Consider the following 14,418-nt stretch of genomic DNA (forward strand, 5'->3'; position numbering starts at 1 on the left):
TAAAGGTCTTTGGAGGAAGAGTTCAGGAGGGAGAGAGAGTTCTATATCTGAACTGCAAAGAGAGGATTGGACGTTGAGAAATTTAGAGGAGAAATGGGCTGAGGGAGCTAATGTCAGGTTGGCCCAGGTGAGGTGCAGCTTGGGGGAGAGCAAGGAGGGTTTGGAAAGCAGGCTGTGGGGAATAGGATGGGAGGGTAACAGTAAGAACCATCACATAGCACCCCACTGCTGTGACCGTGGCACAGCCCTTACCTTTTCTTGCCTCGGTTAAGGCAAGAGCCTCTTAGCAAGTGTCCCAACCCCGTTTCAGTCTGTTAACAGAAGAGGCAGAGTGATCGTTTAAGAAGTAAGCTTACAAGGTAAGGCAGGTGACAGCACTCCTGTGTTGAGTCCCTCACTGACGGCCTTGCCATGGCCTGAAGGACCCCGTGATCATGTCTCCCCACTACCTCTCTGACCATCTCTCCACTCCTCTCCCCACTCTCTCTGCTGCAGCCACCCTGGGCCCCATGGTGGTGGGTAGGGGGCCTCCTCTCCCACTGCACGTAATTTCCTTCCTGAGGGCCTTTCCTCAGGCTGGTGCTGTGCCTGGTACGTTCTGTCCCCTCTGTCCCTCGCTTCCTGCAAACCTTTCCCCAAATCTCAGCGAGGCCCATGCCACTGCCATGCCCTCAAACCCCCGTGGCATTGCTGGTCCTCCTTACCTTGCTCTGTCTTATTTTCTTCTCACTGTATTCCCTGTTTGCTTCTAACATACATAAGTGTTTATTCATGTGAGCTCCACACAGATAGAGGAAGGATTAAACCAAGATGCTATCTCACAACAGGGATAGCTGAAGCAGATGGAGATCTGTTTATACTATATTGATAGCATTCATTTAATATTGTTCTTTACTATACATTATTGTAACTACAAGACTGTTTATTATTTTCTCCCCAGATAGAAAATAAAATCTCTATGAAAGTAGCAAACCATAATTGCTGGATTTTTATTACAAACAGTAGTTTTTGCACAATTTATCTTTGCACTTGCCTAAAGTTCCTACAGTAGGGTTTTATCTGGGGTAGGCACTTAATATGTATTGAAGAAATGGATGGATTTGGGATCTAGCACCAGCTGCCTTTGAGGTTGTGAGAGCGTGTCCCAAGGTGGAAGAGAGGGAGACATGACATATTTCATGCAAAAACAACAGCCAAAAGTCCTTAAAGAAAAAGAAAACCTAGGTTTTGGGCTCAGAATTATGAGATGCCATTTATCGTATTACCAGGCACAAAACCTGTGGGTCCTACAATCCAAAAGGGTCCTGCAGTGTCCATACTTCTGCCTTTTTCTCCCTGGCGTGCCTGGGCGCCTGGACACTGCTGAGTGTGTCCTGCGTGGGTTTGAGTGGCTTTGGACCGCAGCACCTTGCGATGTGGATGAGGTCCACAGGAGCCAGTAAGGAAGTTCAGCAAAGTCCTATGATACCGGAAGTCCTTGAAGAAGCAGGACTTCCCCACTGCTTAGCATTTTATCTGCAAAGCAGAATCTCTGCTCTGCTGTGTTCAGAATAAGACTTTGGATGGCATCCCAGGAGCTGACAGGCCAGCCTGAATCAGTATGGTGGTGGTGCTGGTAAATGAATGGGGGGGATTTGCGTGACACTCTCCTGGATACGTAAGTGAAACCTTCACACATGTGATGAGGGGCATGTGAGAGAGTGTGCCTTCCTGAAAAGAGAGTTCGTCGGTATATGGGAATATGTAAATAATGGACATGTTTTAACATGAAGCATATTCACTATGCTAGGTGGTCATACAAAGTACGATCTCTTTAGCAACTACAATTGCATTCTGAAGGAAGACACAGTGCCATACACAGACAGCTAGAAAATGAAAGGAACCACACTTGCATACATGTGTTCCTCGAGGTTATGTTACTGAATGGAATGCAAATGGCCTCGAGGGATGGTCGGTGCTCTGGACACTAGGGGTAGTGGCAAGATCCAAGATTTAGTCGTATGACCCTAGAGTTTAGTCCCAGGTCTGCCTGTTACTAACCTTGGTGTTTGGGCAAGCAATAAACCCTCCTAAAATTCACTTTTCTTAATCTGTAATTCAGAGAGAAAATTTGCCTTATAATCTGGATTCTCATAGATGTGTGAGAATCCAAAGAGGTACCATCATTTAGGAAAGCTCTTTGCCCACCCTGGCTGATGTCCTCCAGTTGGCTGGGAGGGAGCTGAGCTGCCTTCTTCTTCTCCTTTAGGTAACACTGTTTCATTTTTGAGGGTGGCAGACTTGAGTAGCACAGCCATGTGATGTGGAGCAGGCTGAGCCCCTTACTAATGGGGAAGCAGACCTGCCACTTATGCTCCAAATGACCTTAGGTCCTCTCCTGGTTTTCCGGACACCCCCATTCTCTCTTGTGCAGCGGTACTCAATGAACTGATGAGTCTGGTCATTAAGAGTTCTGAACATTGAACTTAGTTATAGTTTACTGCATCTGAACAGGCAGTTATATATATTGTATAATGTGTAATTTGGGCGGTTGAGAAAGTAGCAGAATGAATTTGTTATGACTCTCAAAGGTCAACTGAAATTTATATGACATTTTAGGAAACAGGACATTATGTGGTCACAAAAGCTACCTGTTGCGGAAACAGTGTCTCATTTGAAACCTCAAGTGATCTCACAACTCAATAGAACAATCTCCATTTTGAAACCCCAACTTCCTGTTCACTCCACAAACGTTTATGTTGTGCCAGATGTTCTGCTGGGTGTTGGAGAAGCAAACATCTTGGTGTAGTCCGAGGTTTCCAAGTTTGGTGGGAGACACCGGAAGGTTTTTGAGGGATTTCAGGAGAATGGCACACGTGCTAATCCAGGGCAATGTGCTCCGGGAGCCCTCAGGTTGCTATGAACGGTTCTGCAGCCAGGCAGCTCGGTCAGGGCATCAGGGAGTCAGAAGCATCCCGTGTGCTGGAGGGTTGGAGAAGGGCGGGAGAAAGTCCAGAAACATGACCAGAGTTGATGCGCTGGCCATGAGCGGCCGTAGGCCATGCTCAGGAGTTTGGACTTTGTCTAGTGGCAGTGAGGAGTCATTGACAGAACGTAAGTGGAGGCATGACTTCACTATCATGAGAACTTTAGAAAGATGCCTGGCAGCTGTGCGGGGAATGGAGACGAGGGATGATGGAAGGAAGGCAGGCGTAGCAGTGAGGGAGGGCTGCACTGAGGTTCATGCAAAAGCACCCTCAGTCTGTGCCTCGTCGTGGGGTGCATAGCAAGGGCAGTCACTGACCTCACAGGTCAACTGCTGAGTGAACGGAGAAAGGCAGTTAAAGATGGCAGCTGGGGGACCCTGCAGGAGCTAGTGAAGATGAGCTGTTGGAAAGAGGCACAGAGATGTCCATTTCTCTGCCCATAATCAAGGCTCATTAGTTCCTTGGGAGTTGTTTTTAGTTATATCCCTCCAGAAACCTAAATGGAATTCTTACTCCAGACCCTTATCTTGTCCCAGGCTTTGTCCATTTTCTTAATGATTAGTGAATTAAACATTGCGAATCCTCAGGAAACTGCTTCCCTGAAAATGGAATTGTCTGATCTTAATAGAACATGTTGGTTGGCTGCCAAGACACGATCTTGCAATGAGATGTGGGGAACGCCCTGTGTGGATTTCAGTTCCCAGCCTAGCTTGGGACTGAATCCTCTGGAAAGCGAGTCATGTTCTCTGAAACCAATGCGTCGGCCAGATATTTGGAAAGGCTTCCTTACTGCTGTGCTCAGTAAGTCGCAGCAGAGTTCCCAGAGTTTCTAATGGTAATGTTTAATACTGCCCTGGATACGAAACGTTTTATGTACAGACAGTGCAGCCCCGGGGGCGTTTCCAGCAGCCATCAAAGGGAATCTACCTCCACAGACACTGGAAGCAGCTGTCGTTTGACTGAGGCCTGGAGATGAAAGGATAGTTGGGAGCCATCTATCTAACAGGGAGTCGTTGCAAATCCGAAATAACTTTAGAACATCGAGGGGACACCAGCCACTTGGCCCAGCTGAGCACAAGAAAAATTCAACCCAGGGCCTACTCTTTAGGGAGGGAGATAGACCAGGCCTCAGGGACGTCGCCTAAAGAGCTCAGTCTTACCTAGACCGCCTGGGCTCTGATTTCTGCTGGCATTGTCTTCCCTTCCTCCACCGAGCCCTGGCGGCCTCCAAGGTTACCCTTCTCCTGGGAGATCAAAGGACTCTTTCTCCGACAAATGCATCAAGCACTCAAAGGTTTGAAGGGATAGTTCTTCTCAGTAAATTAGAACAAACAAAAATAAACACAAGTACAGATGCTTCATAGGGAACTACAAACAGGAGGGGTTGACAGCAAAGTGAAGATAGTCTTTTAGCCTAAGAGTAGATTGCAGTTGACTGGCCTCGGAGCCAGGGGGGCTTCTCTGTCTAGCAGGTCAGCAAAGTGGTTCTCAGGCCTTCTTCTCTGACTTCCGGCCAGCCTCGGGTCAGGGCGTGTCGGAGACGTAAGACAGCAGAGACCTAGGAAATTTGCCTCTGTTCTGCAGCCGTGTGCCTACTGACCACTCACCGCTTCTTGAGGAGAAGAACCCTCTTCATCTCTTTTTTCTGACTCAGTGTCTCAGCTCGTGCACCGTGGCCTTGCCTGTCCTGGGAGTTGTTCTGTTTCGGATGCCCCAGGAGCCAACTCTTCCTGTTTCAAAACCTGCACTCCCTTCTGGGCTGCCTGAGTGGTTTGTTTTTCTGTCTGTGGGAGGACACTCCGCCCTGGGCTCCTCTGAGCAGCAGAGATGGCAGACAGTCTGTGAATCCACACAGCTGGCTCAGGTTGCAGCCCACCCGCTTCTCCTGGATATTGTCCTTAGCATATAGTCCATGTGTTCCCAGGAGAAGGGTGGGCCTTTGTTTCAGTCTCTTAATTAAAACCCTATAAAATATTTTAAACACCCAGTGGACATGCATATTTCCCACCAGGGACTAAGAGGATTGTTTGGTTATAGTCTAATGGCCATTATAAAATGATCAATTAAAAAATCCAGTGCCGTGTGAGTTGAGAAAGTTAGAAAAATAAAGAAATGATGACACAAAAGCATGTCTTTGTTAATACTCACTCCTCTATTTATTTCAATCTACATAGTGAATCTTCCCTCCTTTTAATCCAACAATGCCTTTTATTAGAAAAATAAGCGGGGGACTCTACATCAACGCAGATACAGTATTTATCTTTTCATGTTTTTTCTGGATGTCTTTTATGTTTCAGTTTCTCACAGAGCAATTCATAGCATTCAGATAAACCATTTGAGAGAGGCAGACTTAGAATTCCATGTTCACAGAAACTGTGGAATATTTAAACCATAAAGAAAACCTGGAGATCCTAGAAAACTATTTTATGGATGTAGAAAGCTAAAACTTTCCCCTAAGATCACACAGCTAATTAGAGGCAGAGCTCAGATGAGAACTCAGGTTTCCTGGCTCTCCATTCAAACCCCTTTCCAATATCACTTCTCAGATTCTTCCATAGGAAATTTAATTAAATTATGCGCTTCACATTGCTTGTGGTTTGAAACATGAGCTCCTCGGTATCCCAGCCTCAGTGGGGTCAAGGTAGCGTGTTGGCTAGCACCGATGGAGGAAGGCAGAGGCCTGGCCAGGTGGGGGTTGGGAATTCTGATAGTAGAGAGGGATTCCAAGATGAAGCTGAAGGAACAGGGTCGCAGCCGGCTGTCAGGAAAGAGCATTGAGTGATGATTAAAAGGGGCAGAAAATGGCAGCCAGCCCGGGGTTGGCCCCTGGTGAGGAGACCTGATGTGCCTGTATGTTCCCTCCAGGTGGCCATGGCCCTGCCTCCCTGGGCTAAGCATTCAGACATGGGTCCTAGCCATTCAGATGACCCCAGTTTTTGGAGGGAATCGTTTCAACCAAGAGAACAAAAAAAGTTTTTAAAATAAAAAAGGATCTATTTGAAATTTGTCATTCCAAATTAGACACAGAGATCGTAAATTTTACTCTTCATATTCTAGTCTTGGGGCGAGGTAAGGAACTGCACTTCTTCAACTCATTCCATTAAAAAAAAAAAGTTCCATATAGATTTACCTCTCAGGTGTTTGTGGATCATTATGTAAGCCCTTTGGGAGAGGACTTCACCTCTTTCCCTTTATTTAGCAGTCCTGTGTTCCTTTTCGATTACTCCTTTAATTTTGTGGAACTCCTCACAAGACTCCTGCCCATACTTGGCCAAGATAATTAAGGACTTGTATGTGTCAAAGACTACCAGTACGTATTTCACCTAAGTAATGATTGACCAAAATTAGACTTTTATTTTAGACTATTGTAGTAGCTAGAAGGGGACTTTTATTTTCAAGTTGTTTTGTGCTGTGAAATTTATATCCCAGTGGTTGTCTGAGAAGCTTCTATGTTTAGATTTAATTTTCAGGTCTTACCACACTTCCTAGTGTGAAATACTTTTCCTTTGCCCTTGCAAATGTAGAAAACACTTAGTTGAAAGCTACTAAATGGGAATGATATTCTTTGAATATCCGCCTTGATGTTGATTTATATAAAGTGGATAGAGACCCATATTCTAGCAGAAATATGATTTTAACTCATAGAGAAGTAGAAAAGAATACCACAACTGTGAAAAAGAAAATTAAGCTAATTTTTGAGAAGGGTTTTAGTGTTCATTGAATATAAATCTCCTGGTATTGATTTGGACTCTGTTATAAACCAGATAAATAAAACTATAGAAATTTAATGTGAATTGATTTGGCATACAATATACTATTACTCAAATGTGACTTTTAATACATAAAATCTAGAGATATTAAAATAGAACATTTACTTATGCTATAGTCTTCCCTTGTTAATTTCCATAATGGACCAGAGAACTTTTGTAGTGATAGAAAAAATACTTACATGCAAGTAATGGTTGATTATTGGTAGGCTCCTACTTCTGTCTCCATTGTCTATTTTATTTAAAAATTCTTTAAACATTTATTGAGTACTTTGCACAGAGATGCAAATAGAAAGATACATTTCCTGCCCTCAAACGAATCCACAACCTGCTAAGCCAAAAAAAAAAGACATGTGTTTGCAGGAGACTTTTGGTTAATGAGGTAGGCATGCTATCAGACGGGGCCTCATGGGGCATGATTTGTAAGGTTATCAAGGTTTAGGGTCAAATCTGAGCTTTGCATTTCCAGAGACCAGGTTTGAGCATTATGACCAGAGTTATTTGGGCTAAGGAGAACTGACTTGTAGTAGCCAACCACACAAGAGAACAAACCGGAATGCCATTTAATAACATGCATTCAGAACTAGAATTAATGAGCAGGTCAGGATACACTGCTTGGCTGTGTGTTCTCTCTAATTAAGAAATTCGAGATGAGGATCACATTGTAACAAGAAGGTTGGTGAGGCTGGACTCGCAAAGACAGTGAGTGGGAAGACCTTGGCACAGGACAGCCAAACGATGACCCCTCCTTGGTGCCAAGCGCAGCAGTCCCCATGGGGACCCCAGCCCCAAGGATCCCAGCCTTTCCTTTTAAATGGTGATAAGATACTGACAAAAGTGCTCCAGGCTTGCAAGCCCTGTTCTTTCTGTTGGTCCATTCTTTTCCCAAATGAGTTAAAAACCACTGACTAACCTGTGGGTGGGTGGGGTTTTAGTGTTGTTTGATTCAAGTTTTATTAGAGGCAGTTTTTCCCTTGACATAGAATATATATTTTCAGTCCTAGGATTTAATGGGTTTGTTTCGTTTGTGTGTACAAAGAGCTAATCTGAGTTATTATGTCTTGAATTTGTTCTTTTAACTTCCCAAAGGTCAGCTGATCTCCAAGTTTCTCTCCTTTTGTACTGCATACACACTTATACTCCTCCTGTATAATTTAGCATAAGTGTTTTGCCTTGGAACACGTCTTCTAGATGGCACACCTCTTCGCTTCCCAGTTAGATTTAGACTCCCCTCCTCTTTCCTCTCATAGCAGCCTGTGCTTCTGTGCTTTTTCTCATCCCCTTCTGTAGTACTGATCAATACTTTATTTCTTCATCTTCCTCTCCCATCAGACTGTAAGCTCTATGAGAACAGCAACTACATTTTATTAAACTTTGTGTTTCCAACTGCCAATTCAGTGTCTGGTAGTAGAAAGTGGGGACCCAGTAAAGGGAGGGAGTGAGGGAAGGATGAATAGATAGATGGATGAATGGTTAGATAAAGTGATATTTACGTTGAACCCTTAAATGATCAGTAGAATATTGTTTAGGAAGAGAAGCCACTAAAGTCTACTGTCAAGGTCTAACAGACATTTCTGTCTCTTACTTGACCACAACCAGGATGCTGACTGGATGGAAGGGGGAGTGTGGAAACCAGATTGCAGCTTATGTATCCTCTCAGGGCTTCCGTCCTAACACTACACTGTCGTTAACATTTGAAAGACGTTTTCATGAAAATGGCAATATTCTCCAATACTCTAATTAGGAGATGTCCTTAGTCTCTTACAGTCATGGTACACTTATCTATTGCTAAATAACAAATCACCCCCAAGCCTCATAAGCCAATAATTGATTGTTTCTCACAATTCTAAAATCTGCTTGAGGCTAAGCTAGGTAGCTCTGCTTTATTTGGTGTCTACAGGGTTTGGAATGTCTAAGATGACTTCTTCACTCACGTTGAGGCACCTCATCCAGGACGCTGGAACCAGCGGGGGGCTGGTGGGGTGTCTTTCTATATATGGCCTCTCCGTGGTTAGCTATGGACTCCCTCACAGCACGGTGGTCTCAAGGAGCTCTTTTAATGTGCTGGTTGTCTTCCAAGAGGAATAATCAAAAGCTACCCGTTCTCCTAAAGCTAAGATTGGACTGGCATGTCACTTCACCTCATTTTATTGGTCGAAGGCAGCCTAGATTCGGGGGGAGGGGAAATAGACTCCCCTTTTCGGTGTGAAGAACAGCAAACTCATACACAGAAGGGTAGCAGGCATCTAAAAGGGATTATCAAAAACAGATATGTACAAAAAGCTATAAAAATAGCACTTAAGCTAGACATGTACTAAAGAAATTTGTAAGTTGAGTGACAGGTTTTAAAGAAATGCGTTAAGTTTATTTGGATGAAGTCTGGGCGAGGGGAAGGGTTCTGTCTGGTCAGAAGACTAAGTTTGTCAAAATCATAGGACTTGATCAGTGTTCTGATATTGGTGACGACGAGCACCTGGACGATGGCTTTAATTATGTTTAGTCCTCTCTTATTTGTTAAAGATCAAGGCTCTCTTTAATGATTAAAGTTGCTGTCTTTTTAAAGTGAGAGTATAACGGCACTTGGAGCTACAGAGTTAAAAAGGATTCATTTCCTATTATTTTTCTCACTTTAAAGGGGTGTTTGCAAAAGTGTCACATAATTCAAATTTCTGGATTTGGTCTTCACTGGGAACATTTTGTGATACTTTTTCTCTTCCTAGTCCTGTGATGATGAGAAATGGGCTGAAAATGACCCTCGTAGTCTTATTTCTTGACCTGAGCCATTTCCTGAACATTTTAAAAGTATAATCATTAGTTTCAAAAATATCGATAGACCCAACTAAATCAAGGTAAGAACATAGTGAAGTGGGGATCCTAAGAAGCATACACAATCTCTTGAACAATTCCCCTTTACTAATATTCTACCTGATTCTTAACAGTTTTGATAATCTCTTATGATTGATGTGTTACTTTGAAGCTTTTTAAATAGATTGTGTCTCTTCAGTGCTTGTAACTGTCACATATCTCTATGGCATTGCATGGGAACAGGTGGGTAATAAGAGTCACCCTTTGTGATATTTGCAAAGAAACCGAGACCGAGGGTCCTAAAAGGCCTCTTAGAGCCTGAATGAATTCACAATTTACCTGTGAAGGACTTTGGTGTCGCACAGAGATCCTTTCTTCCCTTCCTTTAGAATAAGGGAGACTTATTCTAAAACTAGGGTGTAACATTACTTTCAAAGGTAGACACAGTACAAGAAAAGAGTAAATATAGGTGAAGCAGACACAAAACAGAGAAAATGTGACCAGGAAATACAATTAAATTACACAGAAAAGTATGCCCTGGGGTTCTCCACCTGTGCTGGAGGGAAAGGGATCCCAGATTGGACCCAAAGCTTCCTCTAACCAAAGGAAGAAGAGAAACAGCTAGGATGGGTACTGGGAAGACCCCATCTTAGTAATTAGCCAGGAAGAGCCAACAGAGTAGATTCTGTTAGCAAAATGTTTTCATGTATGCTGTTTTTATATCTATGGTCTGTTAAGAGTTCCAAGGATTATAGTCCATGGGAAAAAACATCTAGAACATTCCTTTCTGAAGCCTGCGACCCAGGTTCCTAGATTGACGCTGTGGTGTCATCCAATCAATGTTAATTGGGGTATATTGCTGCTGCTTAAGTCGGGAGGCATATTATAATTTAAAATAAACATTTAAGCCTCACAAAACAAGAATAGTTCTAAGGTTCATAGGAGGGGAGGTAACATTCACAATTCATGAATTCAGTCAACAAATGTTGATTAAGGACCTTATACCTGTCTGGTTCCCTTGCTCTTAAGCAGTGGGGGAAGTGGCCGTGTACAAGAACAGACGCAAAAGGCAATTAAGAGATGGATGGTGGTGATGGTTGCATGACAGTGTAAATGTACAGTGACACTGAACTGTACACTTAAATATTGTTAAAAAGGTAAATGTTATGTTACGCCTATTTTACCACAATAACACAGGCAATTAAGGCTAGTAAAAGGCAATAAAATGGGACTAGATCAAGTGCTTGAGGTGGGGGAGTGGTAGGAACTCCCTGAATGGGCCTCTACCCTGCCTAGGGGAGCAGAAGGGCTCCCTGGAGGGCTCATCATGTCCCTGAACGAGAAAGAAGCGGGAGCCATTGCCTCCATGGCGTTGAGTGTCAGTGTGTCCAGTTGTATCTGTTGTATGTGACCTAAGGAGGAAGCTGCTCTGCTGGTGGAGGCTGAAGTGACTGTTGATGGCCATGCCCTTGGGGCTGTGACTTTCCTTCCTCAATTAACCGCGTCCTCACCTGGTGCTTTCCTTCACAGACGGCCATTCTCAGGCGACAGGGTCGGTACAGGTGCTCCACAGTTCCCGAAAATGCACAAGAGGAAGCACAGAGCTTGTTCGTCACCGAGGTAATGTGTTTCCTCTATGTTGATTTATTTTAAAGTCATTTTTTTCTCACGCCTCCCCCTTTTCTTTAGATTTTAATGATGTTTTCAAGGAAGTGTCAGAAAGGTAATTACATTTTTTGTGTCTTTATGATGGAAGTGAAAATAGAATAACATGAGTTTTTCAGAGTCTGAAACTTGGACAGAAATGTTAACCGGGTCACGTGTGTCGATAAAACATGAATTCTACAGAACTTACAGGCATAACGTACAGGGTAACTTGTAGTAACTTGTAAATGAACTCACTGGACATGATGTCAGAGGCTTTGTTATTGATAATTTTTTTAAGACCTTTAATTTTTAAATTTTTTAATAAATTTATTGGGGTGATATTCGTTAGTGAAATTATATAGGTTTCAAGTGTACATTTATATTAAACATCTATACATTACATTGTGTGTTTCTTTTTTTAAATGGTGATTTTTCTATTTGTTTTTTTACAATTTTGTGATCTTTTTTAAAAACTTAAATTTATTGGGGTGACAATGGTTAGTAAAATTACATAGTGTTCAAGTGTACAATTCTGTAATACATTATCTATATCACATTGTATGTTCACCACCCAGAGTCAGTTCTCTTTCTTTTCTTTTTTTTAATTTATTGGGGTAACATTTGTTAGTAAAGTTACATAGATTTCAGGTGTACAATTCTGTATTACATCATCTATAAATCCCATTGTGTGTTCACCACCCAGAATCAGTTCTCCTTCCATCACCATATATTTGATCCCTTTTTCCCTCATTTCCCTCCCCCCAACTCCCTTACCCTCTGGCAACCACTAAACTATTGTCTGTGTCTATGAGTTTTTGTTTGTCTTATTCATTTGTTGCTTTTAGTTTTATTGATACTGTTTTTAGTGGTGACCCAACACACATTTATGTATTCATTTACTTCATTTATGTGTTTATACTTTTATTTTCAAGACTAGTTCAGTACTCATGACGTGCCAGGTGATAATGAACAGAGCCTGAGATCCCTGATCAATGTATGATTACCATTACTTATGTTTGAACATACCAATAATGATTGTCATAAAGAGGAAAGAGAAGTTATTGTATTTAGATAGCTTGTTTGTTTTTTTCCCCCCCGGGGTGTTTGTTTCTTCCTCCAGGTACTTTGAGGTAAGGTGAACTAATTAGGTGTTTTAATTTTGCTTCTTGAAGTGTTCCTTCATTTAAAAATAATGGATGTGATCTGCATTTTCTAGATGATACATATGCCCATCAATAAATTTGCCCACTACAAGGAAGTTAAGCTTTTGTAAGTGGAGACCAATTAAAGATTTAGTTTCCATTGAGATTTTTGAAAAATTCAATGTATATTTAAAAATTTTAAAGTATGTTTTCTCATCCTTCTGAAAAGATAAAGAACATCTTATCTTACCTCCTTTGCTATTGTACTAGTAAAATTAATTCCAGACAAAACAGCCAGGTATGTTTACAGAATCTTCAGTGTTTATTTTAAAGCAGGATGCAGGCAAACTGTGACCTACAGGCAAAATCTGGCCTGCAGCGTGTTTCTGTAAGTAAAGTTGTAGCACAGCCATACTCAGAGGTTTCCATGTTGCCCATGGCTTCTTTCACATCACATCTCAGAGTTGTGTGCTTGCAACAGAGACAGTGACCCTCACAGATGAAAATATTTACTGTCTGGCCTTTTGCAGGAAAAGTTCTTTGTTCCCTGTTTTAACACACGTAGCAAAATTATTAATTGCTAATTCAATTCTCCCAACTGCTTAAAAAACAGAGTTTTTGAAGAATAACTCTCCATTAAGTTCTTTAATTGCTGTAGATTGAGCAATAGCCGCTTCATCCTCTGCTGCTGGAGCCAGCATAACTAACCCTCCTGGGACCCTTCCTCTAGGGTGGAGTCAACAGCGCTTCCTCTCCATCCTCTCGTCCATGGAGAATGACCTAATGGCTTTTTTAAAAAAACAACTTCAAAAACCTTTCAGTAGAACTTCAAAATATTATTGAATTTCACAAGTTTGAAAGGTCAGTCATGAAATCAGTCTGATCTCTGTGTTTTTAGAGATACGGTTTTCTGGATACTGATTTCTGATTGAACCCGTTGTTTCCTAGACTTTCTACATCCCCAGAAGGATAGGGGTTGCTTTCCTTATTCTGTGTTTTTGCCTTGGAATTTAACAGGTGCCTGCTATGTGGACAGCCAGTAATGGCTTACTAAATGAGTGAACTCTGGCTCCTTAACCTGGTTAACAACGTTTTGGTTTTTTTTGCAGTTCCTTATAATTTAAAATATTTAAATTATTATATTTATGTTTCTTACTCATTTTGCCTAAAATATTAAAAATCTGGTTATTCAGGTATTCCACTCCTAAATGCGCTGATCAGATATGACTGTGCTGTTTGGATTTTTAATTGGGCAGGTACATTTTGTACTTCAGAATGGGTGTAATGTCCTGCAAGAGACTTTGGTGGTACAACTTTAGTGGCAGAACTTGATGAAGAACCACCATGGCTCTGAGGGTTGCTGCTGTCTCTGATTTGGTTTCCAAAACAAAGAGACTAGGTCACGTCCACAAGACCATGTCATACGTAGTCAGGTTTGACTGAGCTGTGCTAATGGACCTAGGGACAGTAGTGAGAAAATGCAAACCTGTGGATAATTCTGAAGTCATACTGGTTTGGGGATATGATTTTGAGTGTAGATGTCTGGTGTTCTAAATGTGAAAATGCTTTGAAATCTTAAAAGCATTTACAAGAATACAATAGTATTTAAAAACATTTGGAATTACATAGCAAAGAAATTGAAGAGTTGTTTAGTTCCTACACCTGACTCTGTTCTTAGCCCTTCTCTGCTACTTATTCCACCTCTCTGAATGATATTATAAAAAACTTATACTATCTTTCCTTCACAACCTCGCCAATGAAAAGCCTGGCACAAGAGAAGCACTCACTGTTGTTGCTGTAGTTATTTTCATGACTTTGGGGTCCAGGGGAGTTTGCCCCAGAAGGCCTCAGGGCATAGGCTATGAAATAGATAAAAAGGTTGGCAATTAAACAAAGAAGTAAAGTAAGTAGAATAGAGACTTTGTTCGTGATATTAGTTAAAACCAGAGTCAAGTAAAAGAGGTAAGATGTAAATACATTTATCTACCTATGTTTTCACTTATTCATTCATTTTTTGCCATAGTGAAGTCAACATACGTGTAGCCAAAAGCTGATTACACAGAAAATCATTTGGGCTGACCTGGTGGTAAC

The 14,418-nt window shown here is 41.9% G+C and overlaps 1 protein-coding gene across 47 annotated transcripts in view; it reads left to right on the forward strand.

Annotated features, from left to right (window-relative positions):
• DOCK9 (dedicator of cytokinesis 9) overlaps positions 1-14,418 on the forward strand; it is a 260,331-nt gene that overhangs the window by 124,846 nt on the left and 121,067 nt on the right. For all 47 annotated transcript variants that reach the window (XM_081046542.1, XM_081046528.1, XM_081046527.1 and 44 more), the window contains exon 3: positions 11,069-11,158. In XM_081046542.1, coding sequence (XP_080902668.1) covers positions 11,069-11,158 — 90 coding nt within the window. The remainder of the gene's footprint in view (positions 1-11,068; positions 11,159-14,418) is intronic.

The sequence above is a fragment of the Rhinolophus hipposideros genome, assembly GCF_964194185.1.
Source record: "Rhinolophus hipposideros genome assembly, chromosome: 4".
NCBI lineage: Eukaryota > Metazoa > Chordata > Mammalia > Chiroptera > Rhinolophidae > Rhinolophus > Rhinolophus hipposideros.